This window comes from Poromitra crassiceps (genome assembly GCF_964638095.1).
Source record: "Poromitra crassiceps genome assembly, chromosome: 2".
In the NCBI taxonomy this organism is placed as follows: domain Eukaryota; kingdom Metazoa; phylum Chordata; class Actinopteri; order Beryciformes; family Melamphaidae; genus Poromitra; species Poromitra crassiceps.
The window spans coordinates 118,733,795-118,750,728 of record NC_139624.1 but is presented as its reverse complement, the minus strand read 5'-3'; the positions used below and the strand labels follow the sequence as shown (position 1 = coordinate 118,750,728).

The following is a 16,934-nucleotide window of genomic DNA, read 5'->3' as shown; positions in this document are numbered from 1 at the left end:
GTGTGTGTGTGTGTGAGAGAGAGAGAGAGAGAGAGAGAGTGTGTGAGTGTGACCACATAAGGGTTCGTTCCATTTATGCTTTTATCAAGCTAAGCTAAAAATCCACATGGCAACTGTAAAATACATTCTCTTATTTTTTATTTTTTATTTATTTATTTGGGAAAACAAATACTGTATATGTCTGATGTGTCACTGAGGCAAAAAATAAAAGGCTCAAAAGAGAGTTCTGCTTGAAACGGTGTCCTTCACTAAAAACCTGTTTTTCTCATATTTCTGTCCAAAGGAGGGCATTTTTAGTGAAAACAAGCTAACTTCCACTGCTTGTAACTAAACAAGGAAACATGGGAGAGTTTCAGTTTTTTACAAGGGGTAAGAATATGAGATATGAGATATGTTGTGTAATTTTATTCCTAGCACAGAATATTCTGTGGGTCCTGGAAGATCAGGAAATATGCTCAAAATCCTGGCACTGGGAGCACACAGACCGAAATGACCCTGGCAGAGAATGAGTTAAGAATCGCAATATATATCGAATCGGCACCCAAGTATCGTGATAGTATCGAATCGGGAGATAAGTGAATCGGCACACCCCTGCATTACATTACGTCATTTAGCAGACGCTTTTGTCCAAAGCGACTTACAATATCACAATTTGTCAACAGTACAGAAAACCACTATGCAACACAACATCAACATTTTACATCAATTGACATCAATACACACAAACAAAATAAACAGATAAAATACAGTCAGTCACACTCAGGGAAACAATAGTGAGGTTACACCGCAGGGCAATCACAAGATCCAAGAGAACTCATTCCTCTGTCTCTTAAGATTGACCTGAATTCCCCCAGAGTTATACGATTTGAGAGTTTCAAGTCCTTCTGCACATCATTCCAGGTAGAGGGGGTAGAAAATGTAAAAGCCTTTTTACCCAGTTCAGTTCTGACTCTCTGGACCTGCATCTGAATGATATCCTGAGAGCGCAGGCCATAATGGCTGAGGTTTCTACACATATGTAAACACAGATATGTAGGAAGAAGCCCAATAGATTTATAGATAAAAGTCAGCCAGTGAAGGGGCCATTCAATCTCCATTCACCCCCCCACCGCGGTCCGTGTACCTTGCCATACCTTGACTTTTGCTGAAATGACGCCATGGTCTCTCCTCAAAACCATCCACAATGTTTTTACTCTCCTCAGCAGCAGGTAGGCTACAGCTGTTAACATATTCATGGCAACGATAGAGCGTCATGCCTCTTTTGCTTGTGGAAAACCAGCTCGCTGTCTAAAAGCACTCTCTGTGTAAAAAGGCAGCGCTCATGTGTTTGTGTGTGTGTGTGTGTGTGTGTGTGTGTTTACCCTTTGGCGTAAAGTCTGTGGGGTGGGAGGGTCCAGAGGGAGGGTAAGGGGATGGGGTTTGGGCCGGTTGGGATGATTGGATTTTTCCCCCCACAAACTTTGCAATATGGACAAAACTGTTTATTTTTGTATTTGTACAAACAATTGACAAAGAGATTTTAAAAAAGAGGCAACGCTGACTCATTTGTGGGCCTTCCTAATGGAGTTATTGCAGGATCTCTGTGTAAAAGTGGTATTGAACTCTATCAACTGGCCAACGCTTATGACCAGCAGCTCCAGCTTTTGTTGAAAAATGGAGAATCAGCGGGACGGACCAGACAGCTACAGTACAGTACAGCCCGGGTTCATCATGTCTTTGAAATAGGGTCGCCAGGTGTCCCGCTTTGTGCGGGACTGCACAGCATTTTTATCATTTTTATCCCTTGTCCCGTGTCCCACATATTGAGACGACAGAGATGCTCACACGTCTTTTTTTCCAAGTCCAAGTCAAGTCTAAAGTCTCTTATGGATGAACGTTCCATCATCTGCTGCATGCCATCCAGCTTAGAAGACTGTATAGCTAAAACTGATTAATTCAATGCATGTACTGTATATTCTTCACCTTTATTAGCATATTAGCAGTATCACCATTGATTAGTTGACATTATTCTGGATCCTCCAGTCTCTCTACTCAGTATAGCACCCTGCTGCATCCTCCAGTCTCTCTACTCAGTAAGTAGACCGCCCGGCTGCATCGCTATGTGTTGTTTGTGTGCATGAAGGATATCTTGTAGTGTGGTATTTGAAGACCTGGTATGGCACAACTGTCTTAAACACACACACACACACACGCATGCATGCACGTGCGCGCACGAGCACACACACACACACACACACACACACACACACACACACACACACACACACACACACACACACACACACACACACACACACACACACACACACACACACACACACTTATTAGCACCATACTATTTGAGTGTTTAGTCTTTCACGCTGGTTCTTTGGCCCAGCTTTTGAAGCCCTCAGAGGAGAAGAGACCCGTCCCAGGCTCCCCTGGACCCCATCAAAGGAACCTAAAGATGCCTCAGACACACTTTGTTTGCCTGAACTACACATCCCACAATGCACAGCAGGAGCCCCCGTGCCATCACGCTCTAAAACCAGGATTTCTCCAATGCTCACCTTGGGGAAAAACAAAAAAATTCCTAGGGACAAATTCCATCTGTACTCAACACTTCACTCTGAGTATCATTGGCTTCACTTTGAGAGAAGAGAGAACGCTATTGTTAAAAACTCTGGACACTATTTGAGACCAAAGTTTTACGCTGCAGATAGGAAAAAGTGGCATTAGTTAGTAAGAATAATAATGATGATAACTCCATACTAGGTTCCTAATGACATTATGAGCAAAACGGTGCGTGCAAGTGAGACGCCTTGCGTGGGACACGTTTAATTTGAAACACATCACGTAGGTTAATTTCCAAAACAACTTTTTCCCCCTCCGATTTCCCCCCCATTTTCTCCCCAATTGTACTTGGCCAATTTCCCCCTGCTACCCCGGTCACTGCTCCACCCTCTGCAGATCTGGGGAGAGCCGAGACTAGCACCATGCTTCCTCCGACACATGTGCAGTTGCCAGACGCTTCTTTTCACCTGACAGCGGGGAGCTTCCCCGGCAGGATATAGCATGTGGGAGGATCAGGCTATTCCCATCAGTTCCCTTCCCTTCCCTGCCCCGACTGACCAGAGGAGGCACTAGTGCCAAAACAACTTGGTTAGGGACCGAGGCATTTTCAGCACTCTGAAATAAAAAGCTGTGACCCTTCTCTGACCAAAATATATATTTCCTTGACCCTCCACAAATGATTGGAAAATTATGATTGACCCTCCCCAAACAAATGTTATACTATTTTCGCTTGTGAAACAATGTTCAGTGTCAATAAAATCATAGGCAGCGCGAGAGCATTGCGCATGGGACAAAATTGTGTCATGTTCAGATCGCCTTTTCAAAACAGAGCAGTAACATAGCCTAATTTACTGTTTCTCTCTGAAAAATGCTGCAACCTTTGTTATATTTATTGTTAGATTAATTTGAATGGAAAGTCCTCATTCTTCTGATTAAAACGAGGTATAGCAGTCCATGGTTTTGTAGAAACCTGATGATCTAAACAGCTGTTACAATAAATTATGATGTGATTCTATGAGGCCATTTACACCTGGCATTAACATGCGTTTTCTGTCATCAGATTGCAATCAGATAGTGCTTGACCACATTAGCCTGATTTAATTTACACCTGGTGTTAACATGCGTTTTGGGTGATCAGATTGCAATCTGATCACCCAAAATGGGTGTCCTCTCAATCCGCATACATATACATACTGTATGTTAAATATGTTTTTCTCTGTCTGCTATGTAATGATTGTTCTGCATGTTGGGACCCCCTCGAAAACGAGATGATTCATCTCAAGGGGTTTATCCTAATAAATACAATTTCAAACAATTCCACAACGTTTATTTTTGGCCCTCGGCCCTCCACCCAGATTGAGTTTTGGCCCTTCATGGGAAATAATTTGGGCACCCCTGCTGTAGATTGAGAGGACACATTGCATTTACACTTGTGTTCAACGTGCACAATGCGTCCCAGACCACCTCTGGAGGTGGTTTGGCCAATCAAATTGCAATCCGTCTTGAATGTGTCTTGGGGGCGTTAAGTGGTCAAGCACAATCTGATTGCAATCTGATGACAGAAAACTCATGCCAGGTGTAAATGGCCTCTATAAGCGCTATACAACACACGGAGAAATCGCATCAAACTATTTTGAAATTTTGTCGGAATGGTCCTTGCACTGTGTAGCCTAAGGGCCTGTGTCCACCTAGCGTCTTTTCCTCAGGTCCAGCGTCTTTTTTCAGTTGTTTCCAATGGGGGGAGAGCATATGCGAGCGCACACGGACGTGTAGAGAAAGTGCGCAGCGCCCAGCGTCTATTTTCGGCGTTTTTGTGCGCCCGACTCCCAGCGCTTCCAGCGCTTCAAGCTGAAAATATTTTAACTTTTCAGAAAGACGCTGGTGTCGGCTCCTCCTTTTCTGGTAACGAATCATATGGAAAAACTATCGCAACAGAGACAGAACAGCTCAATTGTGGGAGCAGATCGGCTAGACACTTAATATTTCTGGTGAGTGTTGTGCTTACTGCTTTTAACTCATTGAGTGCCAAGGACGAGTATGTTCGTCAATTCGTTTAGTAACGTAGAGTGCCAAGGACGAGTATGTTCGTCAATTGCGTTTTTTGACGGTGGGACGTGGATCAAAGCCTCAGGCATCTCCTGTACAAATATTGTAGCTATTGAAGGTGTATAACCTATTTTACGGACTCATTAGGTGGCGACAGTGCTCTCCAGATTAGAGAAAGGTCCGGAAAACAGCAGGAAAAAGCCCCATGATGAAAGAGAAACCGCTCATGCTGCAGCCAGAGCCATATAGATGGCTCTGTCTGCAGCTGACGTTGGCTGCGAACAGCAGTCAATCCGCGCCCACAACTGAGCCTCTCTGTCTCTGTCTGTCTGTCTGCATAGTTTCTCCACACGATTAGCCGCCAGAAAGGCAGCACCCGACGCCGAAGGGCCAAACCTTTCCCTGCAGTCCGGTTTGGCATTTCCGTGTCGCGCTGGGAGCCGCCACACAAAAACGGAGCGCTCCGAAAATAGACTGGGTGCGTGTTAGGCTGTGTGTTAGTGTGGGGAGGAGTTTGCAGCCGAGGGGGGGAGAGGGGGGTGGGGCACGCAGGGCACCACACAACTACACCACGTCACTACATCAGAAAATATTAGCTTCAGACTCAGTGAATGTGCTTGAAATGCTTCATTTCACAAAAGGCGGAATAACTCAGCTTCTAATTTGAAATGTGTCTTTTTGCTCAAAACAACCTATCTTCTCCGGCTCATAACTAAAGAACGGAAAATGGTATCACTAAACTTTTTTTTGCAGATGATAGAAGAGAGTCTCATCGTTCTTTGTGTGTGTTCGGTGTTTACATAGTAATATCACACAATATTATGTGGGCCTCGAGAAATCACTGAAAACGCTCTGAAACTCTGGCACTGGGAGCGTCCGTTCTCCAAAAGTGGCTGGCACTCAATGAGTTAATAGCGTAGCCTACCTGTGTTATTAGCTTGCTAGCTGTCAGCTATCAAGCTGAACTAACGTTACTTGCAGACTGCTTCCTTGTATATTGTGCGCTGGGATCAGCGTTCCCCAGCGCACTCCCAGCGTTTAACGTCGGAAAAAGACGCTAGGTGGACAGAGGCCCTAAGGGCCTGTGTCCACCTAGCGTCTTTTCCTCAGGTCCAGCGTCTTTTTTCAGTTGTTTCCAATGGGGGGAGAGCGTATGCGGGCGCACATGAACGTCTAGAGAAAGTGCGCAGCGCCCAGCGTCTATTTTCAGAGCGTTCCAGCGTTTTTGTGTCGCCGGCTCCCAGCGCTCCCAGCTGAAAATATTTTAACTTTTCAGAAAGACGCTGGTGTCGGCTGCTCCTTTCTGGCAGCTAATCATAATGGAAAAACTATCGCAACAGAGACAGAACGGCTCAATTGTGGGAGCAGATTGGCTAGACACTTAATATTTCTGGTGAGTGTTGTGCTTACTGCTTTTAATAACGTAGCCTACCTGTGTTGTTAGCTTGCTAGCTGTCAGCTATCAAGGTAATACCGCACTGAACTAACATTAGTTTCAGACTGCTTCCTTGTATATTGTGCGCTGGGATCAGCGCTCCCCAGCGCACTCCCAGCGTTTAACAGTCGGAAAAAGACGCTAGGTGGACACAGGCCCCTAGACTGTAAATTACTCTATGAAGATTTATGATGTGGTGAGGTGGTGAGGGTGGTGGTGGTGAGGGTGGGCAACCTCACCTCCTCACCACTGACCATCAGCATAGGAGCGCCCCAGGGGTGCGTCTCCAGCCCCTTCTGGTACGACCTCTACACCCACGACTGCGTGGCGACTCAAACTTCGAACACCATCGTGAAGTTTGCAGACGACACAGCGGTCGTGGGGCTGATCTCGGGGGGCGACGAGACGGCATACAGAGAGGAGGTGGGGGCCCTGGAACAATGGTGCCAGGACAACCACCTCTCTCTGAACGTCTCCAAGACCAAGGAGATCATTGTAGACTACAGGAGGGGGGGGGGGCACACCCCCCCCAATCACCATCAACGGCACAGTGGTGGAAAGGGTGGACAGCTTCAAGTACCTGGGAGTCAACATCCACCAGGACCTGATTTGGGCCGGCCACACCGCCACTGTTGTCAAAAAGGCCCAACAGCGAATACACGGACTCAGGCGCCTGAAGAAATTTGGGCTAAGGCCAGAAATCCTTACGGACTTCTACAGAGGCACCATTGAAAGCCTGCTGACTGGCTGCTTCACCACCTGGTACGGGAACTGTACCACCATGGACCGCAGGGCGCTACGGAGAGTGAGACGCGCGGCCCAGCACGTAACAGGATGTGAGTTGCCAGAACTGCATGAACTGTATAAACAGCGGTGCCTCAGGAGGTCCCTGAAGATCATCAAAGACACAAACCATCCCCACAACAGCCTGTTCTCCCTGTTACCCTCAGGGAGAAGATACAGAGTTCCAAAAGCACGCACAAATCGCTTGAGGAACAGTTTCTTCCCGCAGGCCACGAGACTCCTTAACATACACAAATAGTGTAGTAGCCGTACTGTACCGTACTGTAGCTGCTACCATTACGTATGTCTAATGTTTAATTATATGTTTAATATGCTATTTGCACCTGTATGTCAAATACGCTGAATTTAAAACGCAGAGTTTAATTGTATGTTTAATAAGGAATATGCTATTTGCACCTGTACAGTATGTCAAATACGCCGAATTTAAAATGTTTAAGCACGTCTAAAGTATGCACATGACATGTGCACATATGTGCAGTGAATATGCCACTGTCTCTGACTTGTCTTATCACTATACTGCCTTATTGCTTGTTGTGTCTCTTGTTGTTTTTGCACTCATATGCCCTGTTACATTTGTACTATGTTGTAAACGGAGTCCACAGCACAAGAATTTCACACGTGATACTTGTATCATGGAGTGACAATAAAAATCTTGAATCTTGAATCTTGAATGTCACATTTCCAATTTACTGTATGCTGTCTGGAAAGGCTTTGATCTCTAAAAGGCTTGGGTAAGGCAATAATGACATGTCCTTTTACGCACACGTGCAGAGGGAAGCTGTCGGGCGGGTGGGAGAGGAGGGGTGCAAATCCAACGTGAACACAGCTTAAATGTCAAATTATGATAATAATTTGTTTCTTTATTGGCTCTCTTGCATGACATGCGCTATGTAGTGATGATTGGATCTTAAATCATTAAAATGTGTAGCCTATGAATTTCAACTGGATTATGCGAACTAGTCTGTGACTGTGACTATTCTGGATCTGGATGCATCCCATTTTCTCACTTGGAGAAGTGGGGGAGCAACGCTCCCATGTGTTCCCACAGCACTACACCATCATTATAGGCTACAGAGGCGTTCCATAACACACATAATTGTCTTATTGCAAAGTTGCCGAGGTGAATTTATTCTGACACAGTGTTACAGAGCGTTACGGCAATATACAAGTTCATATTCTCCGCTTGTAGCGTGCGATTCGCGAAATCAAAGCCGCCGGATGAGGTGCGCTGAAGTGCCACATAATCCCTCTCCCTTTATGAAGCACAGTTGATGTCGCCAATCAGAGGCAGTCAGCATGAGAGGAATAACTAATCAGAAGCAAGAGAGACAGTGACAGCCAGACAGAGAGAAGAGCTTAGGAGAGAAGCAGCCCAGTGAACAATGCTATCGGCAGCATTGATCTAAAGATGCCTGTATCGGTATCAGCCTTAAAATGAATATTGGTTTAGAATGAATCACGATGTTTGTTTGTTTGTTTACAATAAGAAATGTACCCAAATCTAGCAGTTTGTCTGAGTGGCAGTTTATCAAAGATGCTAACACAGTACATAAAATAACCACAGCAGAAATGTCAGATAGGTCAGGTCACCATGTTTAACTACAGTATAATACACAGCTATATACGTTACAGTTACGGCTGAAAATGAGAACAGAAATAAACAACAAACAAGTTTGCAGTTCAAGTCAATCAACAGTTGTTTCCCAGGAAGTGACTGGTTTTCAGTTTTGTCACGGTGATTGAGTCTACAGTGGGTGATAGTGAGTCAGACCTGTTGTTAAAGTTGGTGCAGTACCTGAGGTGATAGTGAGGCTGACTGACCTGTTGTTAAAGTTGGTGCAGTAGCTGAGGTGATAGTGAGTCTGACCTGTTGTTAAAGTTGGTGCAGTAGCTGAGGTGATAGTGAGTCTGACCTGTTGTTGAAGTTGGTGCAGTCGCTGAGATACAGCAGGTGATAGTGAGTCTGACCTGTTGTTGAAGTTGGTGCAGTAGCTGAGGTCCTTGCAGCCCAGCTGGCAGGGCTCTCTGACATCGGCCAGGCAGGTGATGAGCTCCGTCTCCACCGGGTTGTATTCACACAACTGGTCGAACTCCTGCCACGTCTGGCTGCCCCAGTTAGTGCTGATCTCCTGACACATGTCCCTATCAAGGCAAAGCAAGGACACTTCTCAGGCACACCTCAGAACACTAATGTACTCAAACCAAAACTTAGAACATATGTTCAAATTAAAAATATGTTTACTCCAGAACCCTATGTTACTTTACCCCTGGATATATCCAGAAGATCTTTATGTGCCCAGTTGAGAACGGGTACCCTCCCTTTGGCTATTGAGGTTGGCAGGTTCAATTCTATTGCTGAGGAGGAGAGACTTTGTACTGTATGTGAATTAGGTGTTGTGGAAGATGAATTTCATTTTTTGTTTCATTGTACGCTATATGAGGAACCAAGACTGTCTCTATTTCAGTTAATGCAAAATAAGAAACCGGAACTATTTTGGTCAGGAGATGATGCGAAGTTGGAATGGTTATTCAGAGATGAAGTCTTCAGTTTGGCCAGGTTTATTGGGAGGGCTTGGAAACTCAGAATGGAGAAGTTGTTCATCTGAATATATAACTCTGTCTTGTCTTGTTTATGTTTGAGCGTTTTGTAGCTTGTTTGTTGATTTGTTTGTATTGTTGAACTTGAATGATTTGTGTCTTGTAAGGCCAGACGGGCTGGTGCATGACAATGAAATAAAAATCTATCTATCTATCTATCTATCTATCTATCTATCTATCTATCTATCTATCTATCTATCTATCTATCTATCTGTACTAGCTTCCATTAAGCAGTAGGGGTTACATGATGCATTTCTGATTTGATTGGAAGACCCTGGCTTCTTAGTTGTGCCAGGGATGAAATCAAAAGCTGGCAAAGCTACTTTTAGCTCCATTACAATCTCAGTTGTGTTCCACTGCGGGCACTGCACTAGTTGCAACAAGTCTGACAAGTCTGGGTCTCTAGCAACACCCGCCAAGTGTGAGGTCGATCGGATGAACGGTTCTCGAGATATGCGAAGGACAGACATACAGATTCTTGGAATTAGTAGAGTTGCAGGACCTTTAATAAAAAATCTCTAGACCAGTGGTTTTTGGGCTTCAGTACCACCTTTCTCTGTTTTCTGAATCAAAGCACCCCCTTTACCCGACTACAACAATTTGCTTAGAAAACTGCAAGAGAAAATTATAGCATACTAGTGCAGTGCCCGTTCCCCAGTTCGAAGTCGATCGGACGGACAGTCCTGGAGATACATGAAAGCCATGATCTTATTGGTCAAATTGCACAAAATTCAAGACTGCAATTTCTCAGGTTCCCAGCAGCGCACCTGCCAAGTTTGAAGTCGATCGGAAGAACGGTTCTCGAGATAAACCACTTTTTGTGTTGCTAGTAGGTGGCAATATTACGATGCGTGTGTCCAAATTACATCGAATTCGGTACTGCAATCTGTTGGGTTCCCAGCTGCGCACTCCCCAAGTTTGAACTTGATCGGACGAAAGGTTCTCGAGATAAAACACTTTTTGTGTTGCCAGTAGGTGGTGCTATGTTGAATTGCACATAATTCGGCACTGTATTATGTCAAGTTCCCAGGAGCACACTCCCCAAGTTTGAAGTCGATCGGACAAACGGTTCTCAAGAGAAACTGCTTTTTATGTTGCCAGTAGGTGGCACATTGTCGAATTGCACTAAATTTGGCACTGCACTACATCGGGTTCCCAGCAGCACATTCCCCAAGTTTGAAGTTGATCAGACGAACGGTTCTCGAGATAAACCGCTTTTTGTGTTGCCAGTAGGTGGCACTATACCAAATTGCACAAAATCTGGCACTGCACTCTGTCGGGTTCCCAGCAGTGCACTCCCCACATTTGAAGTCGTTCAGATGAACGGTTCTTGAGATAAACCACTTTTTGTGTTGCCAGTAGGTGGCGCTATAACTATGCACGTGTCCAAATTACATGGAATTCGGTACTGCAATCTGTTGGGTTCCCAGCTGCGCACTCCCCAAGTTTGAAGTCGATCGGACGAAAGGTTCTCAAGATAAAACACTTTTTGTCTTGCCAGTAGGTGGCACTATGTCAAATTTAACGTACTGGTAATTCAAATGAGAGCTTGCTCTCAAGGGCCTCCCTGTATAAACAAAGGTTAAAAAAAGTAGAACAGTCAAGGCATATCCCTGGGTTCAGTCAGTCATGGTACCTGCATAGCGAGGTGTTGGCCTTGGAGCAGCAGTGCAGCTTGGCACAGTCCATCTTGGCCGGGGGGGAGGCATCCACATCGGGCTTGGCAGGGGGGTGGGCGCTGCCCAGGAAGCACTGCCACAGGGGGTCCTGAGGCAGTGGCTGGGAGCCACACTCGTCAATCAAACCCTCCATGATCTCCTGCTCTGTGCTCATGGTGCGCAGGATCCGCCGGCAAGCCACCTGGCAATGGGCGTCCTCCGCCCGGTCGCAGCAGTACAGACCTGGCAGAGAGGGAGCCACAGATTGGTCGATGCTGTATTCACATCTTATGGTCACATTCGCTCATTCAATCTCATTGGAATCCATAGAGACTCCGTGATTGAAGTTTATCTGAGTTTTTTGTGCTCCTGGTCAACTTTTTCACACTTAAGCACCGATGCAGTGGTGAGGACCGCAAGTGTCTGTGAGGCCAAGTGACATCACACCACCAGACACCTCCCTTTGTGAGGCTCCCATGCAGCGAGTTTTCGCCTGGCCGTGCACATCGCAAATTTCCTAACTACGCTAACTGGGCGGACAAAGTGAAGTTTATATAACTGTCACTTCCGCGAGGAGAAACCGCAAGGAGTATAAAAGCTCCAAACGTTTTCTCGTCGGGATTCCGTGTCTCTCATTTCCGTGGGAAAGTCCATATAAATCAGAAATTAATTCCACTCTGCAAAGGATATAATCAAATTTCAAATTACTGGTTGTAGCATTGTTGTCGGAGAAGCTAGTACGTTAGGCCTATTTTAGGCCTATTTAATCTTAAAATCTGCCTAGAGATAACTCGTTATTTGGCGCTATATAAAATGGTTGATCGATTCACTGATTGATGTCTCCGAAATGCCTAACATCATGATCATTTTATGACTTACAATGCTGACAGTAGCCTAAATATATTACATGTTCTTTTAAAACATATAAGCTATATATTTTAAGAAAGTAAACTGTCGGCATATTTCTAAATATAGGCCTATTCCAATGTGTTCTGCATGTAAAAATAAAAAATAAAAATCCCGGGAAACAGAAGTTTGGTAGTGAGGTAGGACTTACTGTCTATAGGGCTGTGTATGGGGTATGACTTAATGTCTATAGGGCTGTGTATGAGGTATGACTTACTGGGCTCTATCGTTGCAGCGGCGCAGTTTCTAGGCCGAGCGCCAGCCGCAGCGCAAAGCAGTGGGCGTGGAAAGGCGCACTTGATATCTTGGTATCGCCGCTAAACTCAGCCTCAACCATTATAACCACGCCTTTTAAGCGTAAAATTATGCATTGTCCGCTCATTGGAGAATTGCAGGGAAGAGACACACGCTTGCCTTTTAAGCTCCAATTCCTGGACAAATCCGGTAAAACCAGACAAAGCCAAGGGCTCCGCCGCCCCCCCCTCCCTTCATCCGGTCTGTCTATCTCCATATATAGGCTATTATTCCATATTATTATGCTTCTCAAACCAATCTAACTGCAGTTAAAATACTGCAAGCATGTAAATACGCTACACTATAGCAAGACCAAAGTGAAAATAATGTTCTAAATGCATCTGATAGAAAAAAATATTGCCTATGGCTGGATGTCATGAGATTAGATGAAAGTTTGGCCAGAATGATATCGTTTTATCTCTCCTCCCCCACTGCACGATGCAACATCCTCTGAATGACACCTATCACTTTTACTGGATCTGATAACTTTATTCTATTTAATTTACTGGATTTTATTATTGAGTAATTGTATTTTATTTGGCCTATATATGCCCCCCCCCCACCCCCTGCCCACAGGCGCTGACAAATATGTTAATTCTCAATAAAATCTTCAGTAATCAATCAGAGTGGCTTTAATAGCCAGATTGGCAGCAGCTGGCGCAGTGTGGTCAATATGGCAGACCAAAACCGCTCCACTAAATTCACAGCAGAGGAGAAGATGGTGCTGGCGACTCAGGTGATATATCTGTCCACCATTCATTTTGAATAGCTACAAAACAACTCTTTACTTAAGTCGTTTATTCATCTATCCATCCAGGTTCAAATGTACCATCGCACACTGTTTGGGGAGGGGAATTACTCCCGCCGGGAGGGCCGATATGCGCTGCGGCTTGTTCAGCACCTCGGACAGCGCCGCTGCCACAGACGGGGGAAACATTTGGAAATAATTCTAACTACTATGCTTTGCACACAGAAAAAATAAATACAAAAGACAATTCTGTAATGAATAGCTGTAATGAAGAGTGGGGTTTGAAGAAGCGCTACACAACAGTTTATCCAGTTTCTCTCTTTCTCTCTTTCTTTCTCTCTCCCTTTCTCTCACATTAAACGATATACATGCCTATAATGTCAATTATCTGAATGAAATAATAATACATATTAATTAGGAATATTTGTAATATTAGTAGCCTAGCTAATTTCGGGGGGGGGGGGGGGGGGGGGGTAATAAAACGTAGAGCTATATTACACATAAATGGGGATTATTATGATAGCCTAAACTAAATTTATGAAACTGCATTACAGCTTCACCCAAAGCCTGAGAAGGGTTGCAATCTTATATTCTATTGTATTCTAAAGTATTTTTTTCTATATATTGTATTCTCCATTCACTTTCCTGTCCCCGGTGCACAGAATCCTGCTTTAGGCCTGCTTTTCAAAAGCGCAAAGCGCTAAAAGTAGGCCAGGTCGGAAGATGGCTGGAAGATAGCAGTACGCCGGTATTTAGCGCCGACACGCCCACTTTGGCGCATTCAGGGACTCCGCCACGCCCATTCGGCCTAAAGCGCATTTGGCAGCCTAAAGCCTATTGCTATCTTGCCGAAACAGGCGCAAGGCACGTTTTTTTGCGGTTAAGGCCCGTAATAGCGCCGATGGCCTGTGGGAGAATAGAGCCCAATGTCTATAGGGCTGTGTATGAGGTATGACTTAATGTCTATAGGGCTGTGTATGAGGTATGACTTAATGTCTATAGGGCTGTGTATGAGGTAGGACTTACTGTCTATAGGGCTGTGTATGAGGTAGGACTTACTGTCTATACAGTAGGGCTGTGTATGGGGTAGGACTTACTGTCTATAGGGCTGTGTGTGAGGTAGGACTTGGTGGGCTCTATTCTCCCACAGGCCATCGGCGCTATTACGGGCCTTAACCGCAAAAAAACGTGCCTTGCGCCTGTTTCGGCAAGATAGCAATAGGCTTTAGGCTGCCAAATGCGCTTTAGGCCGAATGGGCGTGGCGGAGTCCCTGAATGCGCCAAAGTGGGCGTGTCGGCGCTAAATACCGGCGTACTGCTATCTTCCAGCCATCTTCCGACCTGGCCTACTTTTAGCGCTTTGCGCTTTTGAAAAGCAGGCCTAAAGCAGGATTCTGTGCACCGGGGACAGGAAAGTGAATGGAGAATACAATATATAGAAAAAAATACTTTAGAATACAATAGAATATAAGATTGCAACCCTTCTCAGCCTTTGGGTGAAGCTGTAATGCAGTTTCATAAATTTAGTTTAGGCTATCATAATAATCCCCATTTATGTGTAATATAGCTCTACGTTTTATTACCCCCCCCCCCCCCCCCCCCCCGAAATTAGCTAGGCTACTAATATTACTAATATTCCTAATTAATATGTATTATTATTTCATTCAGATAATTGACATTATAGGCATGTATATCGTTTAATGTGAGAGAAAGGGAGAGAGAAAGAAAGAGAGAAAGAGAGAAACTGGATAAACTGTTGTGTAGCGCTTCTTCAAACCCCACTCTTCCTTACAGCTATTCATTCCAGAATAGTCTGTTGTATTTATATTTTCTCTGTGCAAAGCATAGTAGTTAGAATTATTTCCAAATGTTTCCCCCGTCTGTGGCAGCGGAGCTGTCCGAGGTGCTGAACAAGACGTCGGCCTGTTTCCCGCTCTAGTAAGACCAGCACAACAGGGCAGCCTATAGGAGAGCAGTGGCAATCTGTAGCAATTTCCAATGACACCCTTCACCTGTTTAGAAGCCTATATAAGCCTCTTTAGCTCGGCGTCTGACAGTGTCATGCTTTTTTTTGCACTGCAGCCAAGTTCTGACAGTGCCAGACGCCGAGCTGACGCTGACAGCTATTCTCCGCCAGGCCTCAGCCCTCCCGAGGGGGTAATTCCCCTCCCCAAATAATGTATTTTGGTACATTTGAACCTGGATGGATAGATTAATAAACGACTTCAGTAAAGAGTTGTTTTGTAGCTATTCAAAATGAATGGTGGACAGATATATCACCTGATTCGCCAGCACCATCTTCTCCTCAGCTGTGAATTTGGTGGCTCTGTTCTGCTCTACCATATTGATCACACTGGCCAGCTGCTGCCAATCTGGCTTTTAAAGTCACTCTGATTGATTACTGAAGATTTTATTGAGAATGAACATATTTGTCAGAGCCTGTGGGCAGGGGGTGGGGGGGACGCATATATAGGCCAAATAAAATACTATTACTCAATAATAAAATCCAGTAAATTAAATAGAATAAAGTTATCAGATCCAGTAAAAGTGATAGGTGTCATTCAGAGGATGTTGCATCGTGCAGTGGGGGAGGAGAGATAAAACGATATCATTCTGGCCAAACTTTCATCTAATCTCATGACATCCAGCCATAGGCAATATTTTTTTCTATCAGATGCATTTAGAACATTATTTTCACTTTGGTCTTGCTATAGTGTAGCGTATTTACATGCTTGCAGTATTTTAACTGCAGTTAGATTGGTTTGAGAAGCATAATAATATGGAATAATAGCCTATATATGGAGATAGACAGACCGGATGAAGGGAGGGGGGGGGCCCTTGGCTTTGTCTGGTTTTACCGGATTTGTCCAGGAATTGGAGCTTAAAAGGCAAGCGTGTGTCTCTTCCCTGCAATTCTCCAATGAGCGGACAATGCATAATTTTACGCTTAAAAGGCGTGGTTATAATGGTTGAGGCTGAGTTTAGCGCCGATACCAAGATATCAAGTGCGCCTTTCCACGCCCACTGCTTTGCGCTGCGGCTGGCGCTCGGCCTAGAAACTGCGCCGCTGCAACGATAGAGCCCACTGTCTATAGGGCTGTGTATGAGGTAGGACTTACTGGCCCCTATCGTTGCATCGGCGCAGTTTCTAGGCCGAGCGGCAGGCGCAGATCAAAGCAGTGGGCGTGGAAAGGCGCACTTGATATCGTCGTGCTGGCGCTAGATGCAGCCCAAAGCATTACAACCACGCCTTTTAGGCGTAAAATTATGCACCGTCATGCTCATTGGATAAGTGCAATAAACGAATCGCACGCTTGCCTTTTTAGCTCCAATTCCAGTGATCCCGCAAAACCAGACGAAAGCCAAACGCTCTGCCCCCCCCCCCCCCTCCCTTCATCCAGCCTGTCTGTCTGCATTATAGGCTATTATTCCATATTATTATGCTTCTCAAACCAATCTAACTGCAGTTTCAATACTGCAAGCATGTAAATACGCTACACTATAGCAAGATCAAAGTGAAAATAATGTACTAAACGCATCAGCTAGAAAAATATAGCCTATTAGATTGGTGAAAGTTTGTCCAGAAAGATATCGTTTTCTCTCCCCTGCTGCAGGTAGAATGATGCACATAAATATACCCTACATTATGTAAAGTCATTGCATAAATGTGTTTTTATTGTAAAACTAAATGTGGAGTAGGGCGAAGTTATTGGAGCGCACATCACAGTATAGCAGATGACAGTAGAAGCTTCCGAAGCGCGTTCCGCTGTCACTTACCTAAATCACGTTAAATCCACACAGGGTATATATAGGCTCAAGAGGACATATATGTTTCACATAGGGTGGTGTTTCATTTCATGTTTTATTTGGTCCAATATTGAAATGTTCGACA

The 16,934-nt window shown here is 44.8% G+C and overlaps 1 protein-coding gene across 1 annotated transcript in view; it reads right to left on the bottom strand.

Annotated features, from left to right (window-relative positions):
• reck (reversion-inducing-cysteine-rich protein with kazal motifs) overlaps window positions 1–16,934 on the bottom strand; it is a gene marked incomplete at its 3' end in the record, with an annotated part of 253,151 nt that overhangs the window by 82,609 nt on the left and 153,608 nt on the right. Inside the window, exons 9-10 of the mRNA XM_083631915.1 lie at window positions 11,073–11,337; window positions 8,807–8,980 (exon numbers count right to left, since the gene is read on the bottom strand). Coding sequence (XP_083488041.1) covers window positions 8,807–8,980; window positions 11,073–11,337 — 439 coding nt within the window. The remainder of the gene's footprint in view (window positions 1–8,806; window positions 8,981–11,072; window positions 11,338–16,934) is intronic.